Source organism: Carcharodon carcharias, chromosome 15 (assembly GCF_017639515.1).
Source record: "Carcharodon carcharias isolate sCarCar2 chromosome 15, sCarCar2.pri, whole genome shotgun sequence".
Classification (NCBI taxonomy): domain Eukaryota; kingdom Metazoa; phylum Chordata; class Chondrichthyes; order Lamniformes; family Lamnidae; genus Carcharodon; species Carcharodon carcharias.
Genome location: NC_054481.1, coordinates 16650726 through 16667343, shown reverse-complemented (window position 1 = coordinate 16667343; position 16618 = coordinate 16650726). Strand labels below are relative to the sequence as shown.

The 16618-nt window shown below is 45.7% G+C and overlaps 1 protein-coding gene across 3 annotated transcripts in view; it reads left to right on the top strand.

Moving 5' to 3' along the window:
- antkmt (adenine nucleotide translocase lysine methyltransferase) overlaps positions 1–3452 on the top strand; it is a 28257-nt gene extending 24805 nt beyond the window's left edge. For 2 of the 3 annotated variants that reach the window (XM_041206409.1, XM_041206407.1), the window contains 2 exons: positions 738–791; positions 3092–3452. In XM_041206409.1, the coding sequence (XP_041062343.1) occupies positions 738–791; positions 3092–3286 (249 nt within the window). In that variant the 3' untranslated portion in view covers positions 3287–3452. The remainder of the gene's footprint in view (positions 1–737; positions 792–3091) is intronic. The other variant, XM_041206408.1, reaches the window with a different exon arrangement.
- Positions 3453–16618: the final 13166 nt, after the last annotated feature.

The following is a 16618-nucleotide window of genomic DNA, read 5'->3' as shown; positions in this document are numbered from 1 at the left end:
TTCTACCTTCACCTCAGACATGGCTGCTGATACTTAACAAAACAAAGATTTTTTTTATTTGTTCTTGGGGTGTGGGCATCGCTGGCAAGGCCAGCATTTGTTGCCCTTCCTTAATTGCCCTTGAGAAGATGATAACGAGCTGCCTTCTTGAACCGTTGCAGCCCATGTGGTGCAGGTACACCCATAGTGCTGTTAGGGAGGGAGTTCCAGGATTTTGACTCTGCAACAGTGAAGAAACAGCGATATATTTCCAAGTCAGGATGGTGAGTGGCTTGGAGGAAAACTTGCAGATGGTGGTCCTCCCGTGCCTCTGTTGCCCTTGCCCCTCTAGGTGGTAATGGTCGCGGGTTTGGAAGGTCATTGGAAGGAGCCTTGATGAGTTGCTGCAGTGCATCTTGAAAATGGTACGTACTGCTGCCACTGTGCGCCAGCAGTCTATTACATACATACGAACTAGGAGCAGGAGTAGGCCACTCAGCCCTTCAGGCCTTCCCCACCATTCTATAAGATCATAGGTGATCTGATTATAATCTCCCGCCCACCCCCAATAACCTTTCACCCCCTTGTTAATCAAGAATCTATCTAGCTCTGCCTTAGAAATATTCAAAGACCCTGCTTCCATTGTCTTTTGAGGAAGCAAGTTTCAAAGACTCACAACCTTCTGAGGGGAAAGATTTCTCCTTATCTCTGTCTTAATTGAGCGACCCCTTATTTTTAAACTGTGACTCTCGTTCTAGATTCTCCCACAAGAGGAAAGATCTTCTACGTCAAGACCCCTCAGGATCTTAAAGGTTTTGATCAAGTTGCCAGTTACTCTTCTAAACTCCAATGATTACAAGCCTAATCTGTGCAACCTTTCCTCATAAGACAACCCACCGATTCCTGGTTTAGCCTAGTAAACTTTTTCTGAACTGCTTCTAATGCATTTACATCTTTCCTTAAATAAGGAGACCAGTACTGTACACAGTATTCCAAATGTGGTCTCACTAGTGCCCTGTACAAATGAAGCATAACCTCACTACTTTTGCATTCAATCCCCCTCACAATAAATGATAACATTCTATTAGCTTTCATAATTACTTGCTGTACCTGCATACTAACGTTTTGAGATTCATGCACTAGGACACCCAGGTCCTCTGCATCTCAGATCTCTGCAATCTCTTACCATTTAGATAATGTTTCTTTTTTATTCTTCCTGCCAAAATGGACAATTTCACATTTGTCCACATTATACTCCATTTGCCAGATCTTTGCTCACTCACTTTATCCATGTCACTTTGTAGCCTCCTTTTGTCCTCTCCACAACTTACTTTCCCACTTATCTTTGTGTCATCAGCAAATTTAGCAACCCATACCTTCGGTCCCTTCATCCAAGTTATTTATATAAATTGTAAAAAGTTGAGGCCCCAGCACTAAATCCTGCAGTACACCACTCATTACATCCCACCAACCAGAAAAAGGATCCATTTATGGCTACCTTCTGTTTCCTGTTAGCTAGCCAATCTTCTATCCATGACATTACCCCCTACACCATGAGCTTTTATTTTCTGCAATAATGTTTGATGTGGCACCTTATCAAATGCCTTCTGGAAATTTAAGTACAGTACATCCACTGGTTCCCCTTTATCCACAGTGCATGTGATTCCTTCAAAGAACTCCAGTAAATTAGCTGAACATGATTTCCCTCTCACAAAACCATGTTCACTCTGCCTGATTGCCTTAAATGTTTCTACATGCCCTTCTATAACATCTTTAATAATAGCTTCTAACATTTTCCCTATGACAAATGTTAAGGTAACTGGTCTGTAGTTTCCTGCTTTCTGTCTCCCTCCCTTTTTAAATAAAGGAATTACATTTGCTATTTTCCAGTCTAATGGAACCTTCCCCAAATCTAAGGAATTTTCAAAAATTAAAACCAACACATCAACTATTTCACTAGCCCCATCTTTCAAGACCCTAGGATGACATCCATCAGGACCTGGGGATTTGTCAGCCCTCAGTTCCAACAATTTGTTCAATACACTTTTCTGGTGATTGTAATTTTCCTGAGTCCTCCCACCCTTCCATTTCCTGATTTACAGCTATTTCTGGGATGTTGCTTGTATCCTCTATAGTGAAAACCAATGCAAAATACCTGTTCAATTCATCTGCCACCTCCTTACTTTCCATTATTAATTCCCCAGACTCACTTTCTATAGGACCAACGCTCAACTTTGTTCACTATTTTCTTGTTATGTAGTGTTTGAATTGAATAGAATGACTTGACTCATTGGTCTGTGCCAATGACCTGTTGGAAAGGTCCCATCCAAGTACAAGGAGAGCATTTGAACCACAGCTGCCTACAACCATGCTTACCTTTGTCTTTGTCTTGAGATGCGAATATCAGCTAGACCATAACATGCATTCTGTGCACCTGGAAAAATCACCTCATGGTGGTTTCAGAGAGCTTTGTGTTACACCTTCATTATATTGAAATCAAGACACATTCCACGCTGTCTCCTACTCTGAAACATTCTTCCCCAAGACCTCAAAACAGTGGACTTCCAACCTCCTTCAGTCCTCCCTTTCTCCTATAATCTGCAGGTTTTCAAAACCAATATTTGGCATCACCTGGTTCATACTTTTATACCTTCTAAAATTCTCAGCGTTGGTGGCTTCCTGGACTGTGGGACCTGGCCCTTCATCTTAATAAAATTAAACAGTTCCCTGTGAAAGGGCTACACAGCAAGGCTCAGTAAAAGTAAACTTAAATTTGAAATGCTATCTACAGCAATTAGTCACAGGGGAATTGTAATAATTACTGATTCATAATTTGTTGCTGAAATGTTTGTGTCCCCAAGAGGTCTTTCATGAGATAAAGGTTCTCAATATTCCCTCCTATTATTATCTGCTTAATTTTCTAAATTAAGTAGTTGTGTGGAGAGGCACAATAAATGATTCCGGGTGTGAAATGGTCACTAATCCCCACTCGTTCTTTCTCCTTATAGTTTGGCATGCACAATGGATGCATGAAATATCATCATATTAAGTTGTTTGATCCTACAATGGGTTAGTCAATGAAAGACTTTAAAACGCACTTCTTTCTGTGCAGCTTTCTTTACTGGAAGTCAAGCTGTTATCTGAACTTCCAGAAGATGCCTGGATTGTTGCTGGTCGATTCCCTTTCCCGAACTGGAAGCCAAGCTGCACTGTTGGGGATGGGGTGGATAGAGCCTGGCTTTACAGTGTCAAACAACTACGACAAGAAAATGGATCTCAAATCACACAGGAAGGAACAGCCGTATAACATCAGCTGCCAAACATTAACTGCCGAGATGCAACTTTAAAGAGGAGACAGTTAACTTATTTGTTTATTTCAAGCTGCATGCCACAAATTGAAGATTTTTTTGACAACTGCATGAAGCTTTTTTCAAAGCTAGAAGTTCTTCTGTAATAAATTAAACAAGTAATTATCTATTTTTCTTCTTAAATCAGCATTGCGATTTCAGAATGTGCGATTTCTGAGAATGAAATGTTGTTGCCTTGTTAATTAGAGAGGAGCAGGCAATCTTCTGTTCCTGACTGAAAGATGAATTTTACACCTTAACAATGAAAATGAAATTTTAGATTGAATTTTTCAGGCAGATCAAACTTACAAAGTTTCCTACAGGTGTAGGATGTTGTGTGTTGTTATAGAGTGCTAGGCAATAGAGTGGGAGACTCTCCCCCCTCACAACTCCCAATATTAATCAATCCATTATTTTAGCACTCAACAGAGTTAAGAGAAACAGAGAGCAAATCTCCTTATGCTTGCACCCAGCTGGAATGTGACATGAGAGAGTTTTGTGAGTATGTGGCCTGGCTGTTTCTTTGATTGTGAATAGTGATTGTTATAATCCTCGTTGAGACTGATAACTTTTATGAAGATATGAATTTTCCAGCGGAGAACTCAAAGAATCTCACAAGATTTCACATTTAAACCTTTTACTGTAACAAACAAACTAAAATCAACATGGACTAAACATTATTTAGTAGGCAACTAATACACTAAACTGCAGAAGAGGTATTCCCTATTAACTTAACACAACAAAAAACCCCATGCCATGTTACACATTACACCACATTCTCAGCAGAAATGTAGTCTTGTGTTTAAATCCCCAAGCTCCTCCCGGCTTTAACAAGATCTCTTCTCCCTGCCCCACCACAGTGAATCTTCCAGCGTCCTTTCAAACAAAGTACCTTAACAACCTTCTGAGCATAATCAAATGGACTCCCAGTACCAAGGTACCCTCTGGCAATTCCTTAGTCTTTAACTCTCCAGAAGCTTTGTTTCTTCGAATCAGGAATCCGTCCTCACCAGCATTCTTTCTTGGTGGTTAACCCCCCCAAAAAAGTCAATTTCTCCTGCCTGGCATAGCAGTACCTGTTGAGGGTCTTCTTCCCCAAATCTGTTTTGTCTGGCTGACAGTCTTTACGCAGCAAGGCCAGCTGCGTCCTCCTTTGTGTCCAGTTTTAAAACTTGCACCTTTTTTTCAGTAAGTTGTTGTGATTTGAGTTTCTGTCTCCATTACAAGCAAGTCATATGTCACATCTCCCTCCCCAAGCTACTCCATTTTATCTTGAATTAAGGAGGACAGTTTAAAATATAACCATTTTATAAAATATTGTTCATAATACCCATCCCCTCCACCAAAACAATGAAAAGTTATTACTGTGGTGATTTTTCTGCAATACCATCAAAAGATAACATTATAAACACATCAACCACTAACTAACTATATACAGAACAGATAATATTCTTTCCTCTTTAGTCACGGTTCACCATTAAACATTTTGCCTTGGCAATAATGTAATGCTTAACCCAGAATAACCAAATACATGTGACAATTAGGATTTAAAGTTTAGTTTGTGTGGGTTCTATAGTCCCAACTCTCTTGCAAACCAAAGTTCACTTTAATACTGGTGATTTTGCTCTCCTTCACTCAATGCAGAAGATCTCCTTTCTCATTTCACATTGTCCTAACAGCTTTTCCATGTCCTTGATTAGAAAATTGTACTCTTGGTTTGGTCTGGTTAACTTTATCAAGAGCAACATTGTCGTCAGTGTTGACCTTTTGAGCCATTGTTTCAAGTTTTAACTCCCCTGATTTACATTTTCTTCCATGTCTGCATGTTTTTTTTTCATGTCAAAGTGTTTGGAGAAAGTCTCAACCAGCCACACATTTGAATTGTCCACATCCTGCTTAAATACAGGATCACTTATCTTTAAGTTTGTTTTCATGATTTAATCCTTGGATTTTCTTTTCCAGGAGAAGCATGTTTAACTCTGCCTCCTTTTGTGCAAGCAGTTCATTTTGTTGCTAAAAAAAAATCCTCTTTTGTCTGCTTTAAGAACTTTGTTAAGGTTATGTCGATGATCAGACGAAAAATCGTGATACTCCTTTTTAGCCAGTTCACAAATTATTTTAAATTCTGCTTTTCATCGTCCCATTCAGCACAAGCTTTTAGTTCTTTTCTAGAAAGAGTGATAGCTTCATCATTCAGAAGTTTTAATTTACATTTAAGAACATGTATCCTTCCTCGCAGCTGTATATCAGTATTGGTTGCAGCTGAGCTATTTGATTTCAAAGCAGTGCTTTCCTTTGTTTCATCATTAGCTATCTGCTCTGTGGCACCTTGTTCATGCTTTCTTTGCATGTTTAATTCAGATGGCTTTACCTTATCCCCAACTGCCATTAACACTTGAAGAAAGGTCTGAAGAAGGGTCATATAGACTCGAAAGTTTAACTTTGTTTCTCTCTCCACAGATGCTGTCAGACCTGCAGAGTTTTTCCAGCATTTTCTGTTTTTGTGCCATTAACACTTGATTGTCAATACTCCAATGTCATTTTAACTGTTTGAGTTTCTTACTCTTTGGGCACATCTTTACTTGAAATTATAATTTCCGCAGTGGCATTACAGCAAGCCATGGAGTTTTGTATGCAGGGATGAGAGATTTCTGCCATTTGGAGGGTTTCCGACTTGTCATATATGGAATTCCACCCTTTGAAATGATTTTCTGACCTTCATTTCTCCATTGTTATTAGTCCACTCTACCTTGATATCATGTTTTCAGCCGACCCCTGAAGTCTGGTCTGCCTAAGGAGCAAACTGTGAACTCCAGAGTGGCGAGCCCTATCGCAACTCACTCATCCCACCAGGAGGGTGCACTCTGCTGCTGGCCACTCAGTAGAGCCACAGGGTTCAGCAGGCACAGGCAGAACTTGAGTCATGGGATGCAACAGGAAGGAGTGAACATGGGAGCTGGTGTCTGTGAGGGTTGGGGAGGGAAGGAGAGGGCATGGCAGCTGGTGTCTGCAGAGTGCAGGGAGGAAGGAGAGGGCATCGGAGCTGGAGTCTTCATGGGGTGGGGTGGGGGGGAGACCATCGGAGCTGGAGGCTCTGCAGGGTGGGGAGGAATACGAGAGCTAGAGTCTGTGTGGGGAGGTGGGGGCAGGAAGGAGAGAGCAACTCTCAAGGACTTCGTCTCAACTAATCATGTTGCTGGGATGAACCGTGGCAAGAAGTGGGGAGCATCAGAGCCAAGCTTGCTTCTCCCCTCACCCCAAATCCACATAACACACTTTCAAGCTGCAAGCCACTAGATCGATGCAACCTCATCATCAACCCTGACAGCCCTCATTTGGATACTAGCTGGTTCTGTGAGGATTTCTCTGAGCTGAGATTCCTGCAATCTCTTGTAAAGTTCTTCAAACTAGGAGCAATCCTCGAGAAGGATAATTTACATTTTCAGCTTGCAGATAGCTTCGAAGCAAATCCCAGTGCAATCAAGTAGAACTCTCCTTGTAATCAAATGCAGCCACAGTAGTTAACCTCAGACCATTTAGTGGTCGTAACCAGGCTCTGGGACCCATGCTGAAACATTGAGCTGGAGTCTTCGCAGGGTTCGGGGTGGGGAAGAGGAGGAGGAGAGAGCAGCACAGCCCAGGTCTTTGCTGGTTGTACTGAATCGCATCACAGCCAGTTTTCAGTGATGGCCTGGCCACAAAGGGGCCTGTGGGGCCCCAAGGCAGCTCAGTGTTGCTGTAAGGCTATTGGAAATGCCAAGCTGCCGACTGAGTGTTATTACATTCTAATATGCTGATATAGCAACTATACCAATTGAGGGAGTGCAACATACTGGTACCCAGAGGTGAAGCTATTCTTTGAAGTCCAATGAGTTTCTAGGTCTGTTTAAGGTTGATGCTCAATGGGAACGTTACCCATTGTTTTATCAAGTCCCCATCCTGCTATAATTTGGGATAATTCTTGGCTTTTTCTTCCCGTTCACCTATTACAGGTATCCTCCCAGTGGGGAGAAGTGGAGTTGGGAATAGGTGTTGCTGAGTAAGTGAGTGGGGTGGAGAGGGGTTTGGGAAGAGGACCGTGTGTGTGGTGGAGGAAGAGAGACTGATTACAATGAGTGGGGATAAGGGTCGTGTTGGGGAGAGGGGAGCTACTGTCAGTGGAAAATATGGAGAGCTTGGCTAAAACCTACATGAGTACATAGAATATACAAAGTACTTTAAAAACAGATTTTCATATTTATATGATGTATTATAAATTCAACTATAATATGTGAACTTTAATAATATACTGAATGTTACTGCGCTGCTTTATTACTGGCATCTGGGGTCATTTTAATTTTCAGGAGTTTTTTAAAAATATATTTGTTCATGAGATGCGGGCGTTGATGGCAGGACCAGCATTTGTTGTCCATCTCTAAGTTGTCCTTGAGAAGGTGGGGAATTAAAATAGGGTCACATTGGAAAATAGTTTGTGAAGTACTGCTGTAGTCGTTTGCTTCGCTTTGCATGTACATAATCCAGCAAGGTCATGTTCTGGTGCTAGTATGAACTTCATCCTGTATTACTTGCATTAACTGCATTAAATGCTGAAGTCACTTTGGTCATTCTATACAAATGCACTGGTCCACAGTATTGATGGTAACAAAAGGTAAAGAAAGGAAAAACCCACTTGAAGTCTAATAATTCGACCCATTTGAAGTGGCCAAGGAGCATTTGCATTCCATTGCAGGTCATAAAACGTAGTTTAATTACATGACTCCTTGTCACAAAAAATTTCCAGACCTTTTTGTCTCCGGCCACTCTCACCCCTATATAGGTCACTCAATTTTTCTGGTACAAATTCAGTTTTCGCAGCCTCGGCAGGTTGTTCCAGCAATACTTTATCCGCACCCAGGTCATTTCCTAATAAACCTTTAATAGACCATGATGGAATGGGAGACTATGCAAAGAACAGAAACAAAATCTACAAAATGGAAGACAGAACTCAACCGACATATCACAATAAAAAGCATTGCAGTTAGTTCAATTGCATTTATTATGGTACTACCACAGAACTAAAAAAGCTTGCTTGATGACAGTGATTATTATTTTATAAATATTTCAAATTGTAACTTATTCCACAGCCCTTAACTTCTTTCTACCTGAAGATTACTACCAGGAGATTCCTTGCTGGGTTTCGCCAGTCAGTTGCTGTAACTCTTGTCAAATGATCAACAGTGTCTCTGGAGAAATGGTATAAATGGCTAACTGGTTGTTTTTTTTTAACTGGCATTTCTCCAGTGTTTCCACCAACAGTTCACCAAAGTTACAGCAGAAGGTCGGTGGAACCCTGAAAACACCCTCCACCGTCCCCACCCCATTCCTCAGGATTCACATTTGAATCTATTCTGTCAACAGTGGGCAGTGTTTACTTTCACAATACAGCAGGGAAATTGGTTGTAATATTTTGAGTGCGGAGAACCTTTGCACTTTAAAAATGGGGCAATGATGTCGGTGTATTATATTCTGAACTGAAGAAATGGAAACCAAGGCCTGTATCGTCAGTGGGCTACTTGAAACATAGCAAAGATAGCAGGCCGCATAACTTTAGTAGGTTAAAAAAAGGGACAATCCAACATGAGCAGAAGGCATCATAGCAAGTGTAGAGGGTACACTATGTGGCTAAGACATTTCTTTACAATAAACAGCCTGAACCAGATAGGAAAACTCTTGTAGGAATTGACTGTGTAGACCCTTCAAGCAGAATTGTATCACGTGTCTTTAGGAGTGTTTGGATTTAAAATGGTTAAACACAGTTGTCATGACTACATGCATGTACTGGAAGAAGTACTAGACGGAGAAAGCTTCATGAGATAAGAGATGAGGCTCACTGTCTGTATTGCCAAAACCAATTTCTACCATTTTTTCAAAGGTTAAGAATGGCACGCAGTGCTATGCTTACATCTTGTGACCAAAAGTACACGTGAAATGGAATTGGTATGAAAGTTGGTGGGATGCAGGCAGGACAGAAGACACCATGGGCTGGATTTCACAACCCCACCCCCCCCCCCCCCATCAGCGGGTTTGAAGGCACTGGGCCACATAAAACACAGCCACCTACCTGCTAGTTCCTGCCCTGTCTTGAAATGTCACAGGGGGTGAAGGAGGCATTGGGTGGCCCACCTGCCCATGGGCCTATTGAGGCCCTTGAGTAGCCTATTGATGGCCATTTACAGGGCCTCATCCAACTCCAGTCAATATTGCACCCGCAGTGGTGGAGGAGGCCCAAGCAGATTTAGTTGTGCAGGCTGGTGTCAGGAAAGGAATGAAGGGACCTCCTTTACAGGCCCATCAGGAACAATCCCGGCCCCAAGATTATCAGCCCTTTTACCACCCCCCCCACCCCCTGTCCCAGCCTCTTGAACCTGGCCCCTCATCAAGACCCCCAACTCCAGACTTACCTGGGTTCCTCGGCATGGTGGGACTGCCTGTAGTCCCAGCAATGGCCACCACTTCTGTCCGGCACCACTGGGTCTGCAGAGCTGCTGGCCATCCAATTGGCCGGCAACTCTCTTAAGGTGGGACTTTGTCCCGAGAAACAGGCAGAAGTCTTGCTTTGAAGCGGTTAATGCTGCTGCCGGTGTTAAATTGCTGCAGGGCAGCCATTGGGACTGTGCACGGGCTTCCCCAAAACCTTTTAGCCTCAAAGAGTGGAGATCGTGACAGCCCATAAAATCCAACCATAGATCAATCTCCAGGCGTCCGAGGCTCCATCAGGCTAACCTGATATAAATAATGTGGACATGTAACATATGCCTGTTTACCATGACTGATTCATTAATATGAGGTAAGACATAAGCTACACCTTATATTTCTAAATAAAGTCTTAAAATTGATTAAGTTAGACTCTCATGTATAATATTAAGATGATCCAGAATGGCTATAATCTGGCAACCTATGTCAATGCTATTCCACTTCAGTGGGTGTGAGCACTCAGAACAAAATGTATATTTTAAAGCAAAAAATAATGTATATAGAAATACACAGAATATACAGCACAGAATCAGGCCATTCAGCCCAACTAGTCCATGCCAGCATTTATGCTCCACTCGAGCCGCCAGCCTTTTATTTATCTAAAGCACCAATATTTGCCAGTATTTTCACAATTAAATAATCTTCTTGCCAGGCATCTTTGGCTTCTCCAAACGAGGAAGCAGGAAATGGTTTCTGTAAAGAAGCAGAGCTCTCGCTTTACATGAGTGTTGCTGCAGTGATGAGTGGAGGTCAGACAGGGACTAAGGAAAATGAGAAAGATTCCACATCATATGAGAACTCTGATGGGAGACAGTAAATCATTGAGTATCTTTGAGTAAAAAAAAAAGTACTGCAGGTTTGCTATAGTATATAATATTTTTGAGGGTGGGATGAGAGGTGGAAACGACAAATTAATGTATTTACTAAAAATGCAGGATAAATCATGTCACAAATCAATGCTTCTTTACCATTTCTTTGAAAGCCCTTATACATTTCACCAGAGGAGCTAAAATGTACATGAAAGTGCCAGATTGTTTAAGTATTGCAAAGTGAGTGTCCGACTGACCAATGTCCAACTGGTGATTGGAATGCCTGCAGCTTCCCAGTACAGGTGGGGAGTATTCCCTGTTTAACCCTGGTCTGAGTTAAGGGGAGATTTAACAATCCTCTCTCAAACCTTGTGGCACAGTGGGTAGCACCACAGACTCTGAGCCAGAAGCTCTGGGCTGGAGCCCTACCCAAGAACTTGATGGCCAAGGAAAGTGCGTTCATAACGCAGCCATAGAGATGGATTGTCAACCTGTCAATCCTTCCAATATACCTGTGGTGGGGGATAAGAGTGGGGACGTCTCCTGGTCAGCCACGCTTGACCAAGCTACAGTCTCTTGTGACAGGCTGGTGACCCGTTCCAGGAAAAACTAGCCATGGAAATGGGACACAAGCACTGGCTTTGCCTGTCCTCATGTGCCATTAGGCACAGGAAAGAAAGCTAGCCAGACTTATGGCTGTATAGCTCATGACACAATTAACAAAGCTCCTTGGGTACTTGAAGCCGACATGAAACTGAGGCTAGAATTTTCTGGCTGACGTGCGGGTGACGGAGTCCGCACCTCAGCGCTTAAAATCCCGACGTCAGCACACGGCATCGTGATATTTCGGTCGGCGGGCGCGCTCAGCAGCGGGGCATTCGCCCGCCATTAATTGAAGGCCTCGTTAAGGCCCTTAACTTGCCAATTGTCCTGGATTTTGAGGGGCCCGTGCGAACCTCAGGTCAGAACACGGGCCCAACAGGCAGGCGGGTAGGAGATTTTTAAATAAAACTCATGCGATGTCAGGATATGTGGAGTCAGAGGGGTTGTTCGTGTTTTCCATGAAGTTTTAATTGCTGAAAGTGTTTAAAAGTTGCCTGTGTGATTGTTAGCAGTTCTCATCGATTTCCAAGATCTTTTTGTGTACTTTGAAACCAGTCCACAGACAGTACTCTTTCTCAGGCCTGCAGCTTTCCAGAGGCCTCCATTTAGCCTGGGGGTATGAGTTCTGACCTCTCCACTGGAGGTAGCTCCCCTGAGGAGGAAGGGAGGGATAGAATAAGGAGGAGGCCAGGACAGGATAATCAACCTCCAGGGGAGCCACCTTTGGGTGGCCAGGTGCAAACACGAGGGGTGGAGTGCCAAGAGGTTGTCCAAGGTGGAAGGGGTCGAAGACGACACCACTATCCTGCTGCCAGGTTATACAGGCGGCAAAGCAGCTACCTCAATATGACTGAGGAGCAGTGCCAAAGGAGGCTCCGAATCTCAAGGGAGACAGTCAGCTATACCTGTCAGATGATTGGCCCTGAGATCTCCCCTAACTGTGTGGGTGGACACCCCATGTCAATGGCTCTGAAGCTCACAGTTGCCCTAAACTTCTTTGCCTCTGGATCCTTCCATGGCTCAGTGGGTGATCTTTACGGTGTCTCCCAATCAGCAGTCCACACTTGTGTCAAGCAGGTTACAGATGCTCTGTTCAGATGGGTATCCAACTTCATCCACTTCCGCTGTGACCAGGCAAGTCAGGCACAGCGAACCAGAGGCTTCGCGGCCATTGCTGGCTTCCCCCGTGTCCAGGGTGCAATAGACTGTACACATGTGGCCATCAAGGTGCCAGCAGGTGAGCCCGGTGCCTTCGTCAACAGGAAGGGCTTCCACTCCATGAACGTGCAGATAGTGTGTGACCACAGGATGCTGATTCTACAAGTCTTGTGCAAGGTACCCAGGCAGCTCCCATGAAGCCTACATCCTCAGACACTCCCAGGTGCCGGGGCTCTTCAGTGCTTCAGCCCGGCTGGATGGTTGGCTGCTGGGTGACAAGGGCTATCTCCTGTGAAGGTGGCTCATGACGCCACTATGCCATCCAAGAATAGAAGCTGAGCAGCGGTACAATAGGAGCCACGTCTCCACAAGGGCTGTGGTGGAGAGAGCCATCGGTCTTCTCAAGATGCGCTTCCATTGCCTAGACCACTCAGGGGCCGCACTCCAGTACCCCCCCAGATCATGTCTCTCTGATAGTGGTAGTCTGCTGCACCCTGCACAATCTTGCGCTGGAAAGGGGGGATGCAGTTGTTGATGAAGACCTTGATGCCCTGGATGAGGCTGCACATGATGAATCCAGCAGTGCCTTAGAGGATGAGGAAGCACAGGGCGATGATGAGGGGCAGCACGCTGATCTTCATTTACACCAAGGAGGCAGGAACACCCGGGACAATTTAATCCAAAGAACCTTCAGCTAGCTCCACACGCATGGATCAGCAGGAGCAGCATTGCCTGGCACTTCCACAGGTGGCACTTAGGTACTACATCTTCCACCTCATCAGCTGCAACTAAGGGCTTAGGACAGAAACATCAATGTCCACTCAAACACTCATGATAAATATATGAAAAAGAAAAATGCACCACAAACAAAAGACCCTCAGCCATGGTTACAAGGGTGGACTTTATTTTGTCCAAAAGAAAAGCACACAGCACTTTTTAGCGATCACAACAATATAAGTCCCTATTCTAAGGCCAACACAAAATCACCAGTGACATACCCGTGGAGTGCCTAACGTGCCTTATGCTTACGTTTTCGGGTGCTACGTCTAGGTGCCGCCCCATCGCTCGGAGTGGCCTGTAAGACAGCTGCTGACTCTGCTGTCCTGTTGGCCTCAATGATCTTGGCGGGCGTCCTCTGGCCCGTGGAGCCTGTGATGGCCCCGCCTGGGAGGGAGTGGCCAGTTCCTGAACTGGCACCTCCCCAGTTGTCGCAGCCCCAACAGAAGAAACGTTGACTGGCAGAGGGGCGGAGGAACTGCTGCCCTCATCCAAAGCGCCCTTAGAGGAGCACACAGCGACGACAGGCAGCTGCTGTGTCGTTGTGAGGTCCCTTTCGACCTCCCTGCTCACCGCAGATGCATGGGCACCAAGTGCCGACGCTTGGTGCCCACAACATCTCCCACATTGGGAATGACCAGTACCACTGTGAGGGCTTGCAGGTCAGAGCGTATCCCAATCATAAAATGTTCTATTCGATTGAACCCCTTCTCTATGAGAGTCACCAATCTCTCATTGGAGGAAACTTGAAACTCTGCCCTGAGGGTTAAACCTTCACATGAACTCTGCCTGGACTCCTCCGTCGCAGAGACCAACTGAAGCATTCCCTCATGTAACCGTGCCAGATGCAAACGCACTTCCTGCCGCTTGTCCTGCAGCTGCTGCATTGGGGACAACTCCAGAGGCATGTCATCAGTGCCAGACTCAGCATGTGCCTCGTCCCCTGCAGCTCTCCGGCTGCTGGCGTCATTGGCACTCTCCGCCCCTACCATCTCCTCTAGCAATCGTGATGTGCCCTCTCCACTGTGACCCAGGACACTAGCCGACGGTAAAGTCCCCACCGAGGTGTATGTGTCTGCGCTGGTGCCTGGCTGGCTGAAATGATGTGCTGCAAGTTGCACATGTTGGCCCTCAGGTGTGGGCGGGGGGGCTGCGGAGTCGATGGGCGTGTCGCTCTGGTGGTGATGCTGAAATTAACAAGGACAGTGCATCAGTTAGCGTACAGTCAGTTCAACCTTTCATCCTTTTCCCCCCCAAACCTCATAAGTCGCTCACCCTTCAAGACCCTAAGGAGAAGAACATTTTTGGGGTGGAAAAGAGTCAAGAGGAGCCCCAACCATTAAACGCACATGCAGACAGGCTGGTCAGATGGTCTCAGAAATGCCACATGGCACGTTATGTACCACTGGAGTGTGGAGAGTGCAGAGGTACCTGACCTGGATGCATTCTGGCCTGGATAGTTGCGGGGCTGAGGAAACATCGCAAACAGTTGCGATATTTGCCGTGGATCACAGGAGATTGAGAGGTCACATTATTGGCCTTCATTCCATTAGGAGGAGCATAGACCAGGTGGGCAGAAGGCAACATTTCCCCTTGGCGCAGGGATGAGTAACGTGGTGGCATTTATTTAAGTTGAGTGCCATGAGGTTCACAGCTGAGGTGCTGAGTACCTTTTGGACAAAGTAATGTGGGGCGCACTGGCTGAAAGGGTGCAGGAGGTCCCAACCCCCTGAAAATGGAATAAGTCTTTGGCTGTGCAGCAGCAATCCAATGGCATGTTAGACTATAGTTATAGTGGTCACAAATGGGATAAGGTAACTTTGGAAGGTGGTGGAGACGCGAATCCTCAAGGGGATGAGGGACCTTTGTGTATGACCCATATGTCAGAGTGTCTCAGTCTGTGAATGAACAGTGTTTTAGCATTAACGATTGCAGCAACTATCAGTGGTTTGGATGGTGGGCAGACAGAGTGGATGGGACTGTGGACCTCAAATACCTGCCCGCTGGACCCCAGCCTCGCCGCCCCTGGCCAACCTGGCCTCCTGCTTCCTGCCCAGCTCCATGGCCTGCTCCTCGAATGGGGTGAGGCGCTGGAGGAGGGCATGCCCACCACCAGTCCTCTGGTGCTACCTGGCATTGTGGTGACTTTTTGCCTGCAAAACAGAGAAGAGGATTTATTGGGGCCTCCAGCAGCTCCTGTCCACACTACCGACGATCAGTCCCCAGAAGATAGTACGGCTGCTCCCAAACCCCTCCCCCAATGGCCACCTTAGACACATTCGGCGTCCATCACTTTGAATAGCACACGGGTCCTAGCGCCCATGGCAAGGAGGCACAACTAGGTGCCAGCAGATGGCACTTGGCTAAAACACCTTGAGGCACCCCTTGCACCATCTCATCACCATCAATATGACATGTGTAGGAGTTCTGAGTATGTGTCTGCAGGTTGCCCCCAGACTACTCAACTGCCACAAACACCAATATTTGCTGCGGGGAGAACCCTTCTTCTCCTCAACCACTATGGCTGATGTAAACATAATCAGTATCCGTTTGCCCACCCAGCGTGAGCCAGATGCCCTATGCAGTAACGACAGAAAGACATGGTAGGGGGGGCTCAAAAGCTAAGGCTATCTTCTGGGTCAAATGGCCAAGACCGACATGGTACTCACCCGTCCAGAGCACAGCAAATCATTGAATCTTTTTCTGCACTGGGTGCCAGTGCGCCGCATATCATCATGGGCACTGACAGCATCACCCACCTCCTCCCACGCCTGGCTGGTGACATGGGGGGCCCTCCTTCTTCCATCCTCCGGATACAGCAGGTGCCGACAGATAGGCACCTCTTGGAGGACAGCAAGGCATGCATCAGAAAATCGGGGGGCACAGTGGCCCCTCCGCTGGCCTCTCCTGCAACCTGCCCCCCTCCTCCTCCTGCTCATGCTGCTGTGCAATCGGTTCTCCCTCCCTCTCTCCATGAGTGGCCATGGTGCACTGCCTCAAGCAGGCTGCCTGGCCACTCTTTATACAGGCTGTCAGCTCCCCATTGGAACCAGCAGTCTGAGGCTGCCCGACACCGTGACTATTTACCCGTTCTCTGCGGGAGATGCTTACCCGCTGAGCGGGCTTTAATTGGCCCACCCGCGGAAAATGGAGGCGCGGCCCGTTTCTCCAGCGGCAATCGGCCGCCTGCCGCCAAGTCGGTCGGCTCCAACTGACCGACAAACAGAAAATTCTGGCCCATTTGAAAAGACACATAGAGAGAGCTGGAAGGCAACAAGAGAATTTCCTAAATTGACTCATTAAACACTTTCAATTATATAACCAAATATTATTACAAATTGGATAGATACAAACAAATTTTCCCAATGTCTAAAATTTTCAGTAATTATAATTAATCAGAGGTTCCTGTGCAATCAGCTAAGAATATTCCCC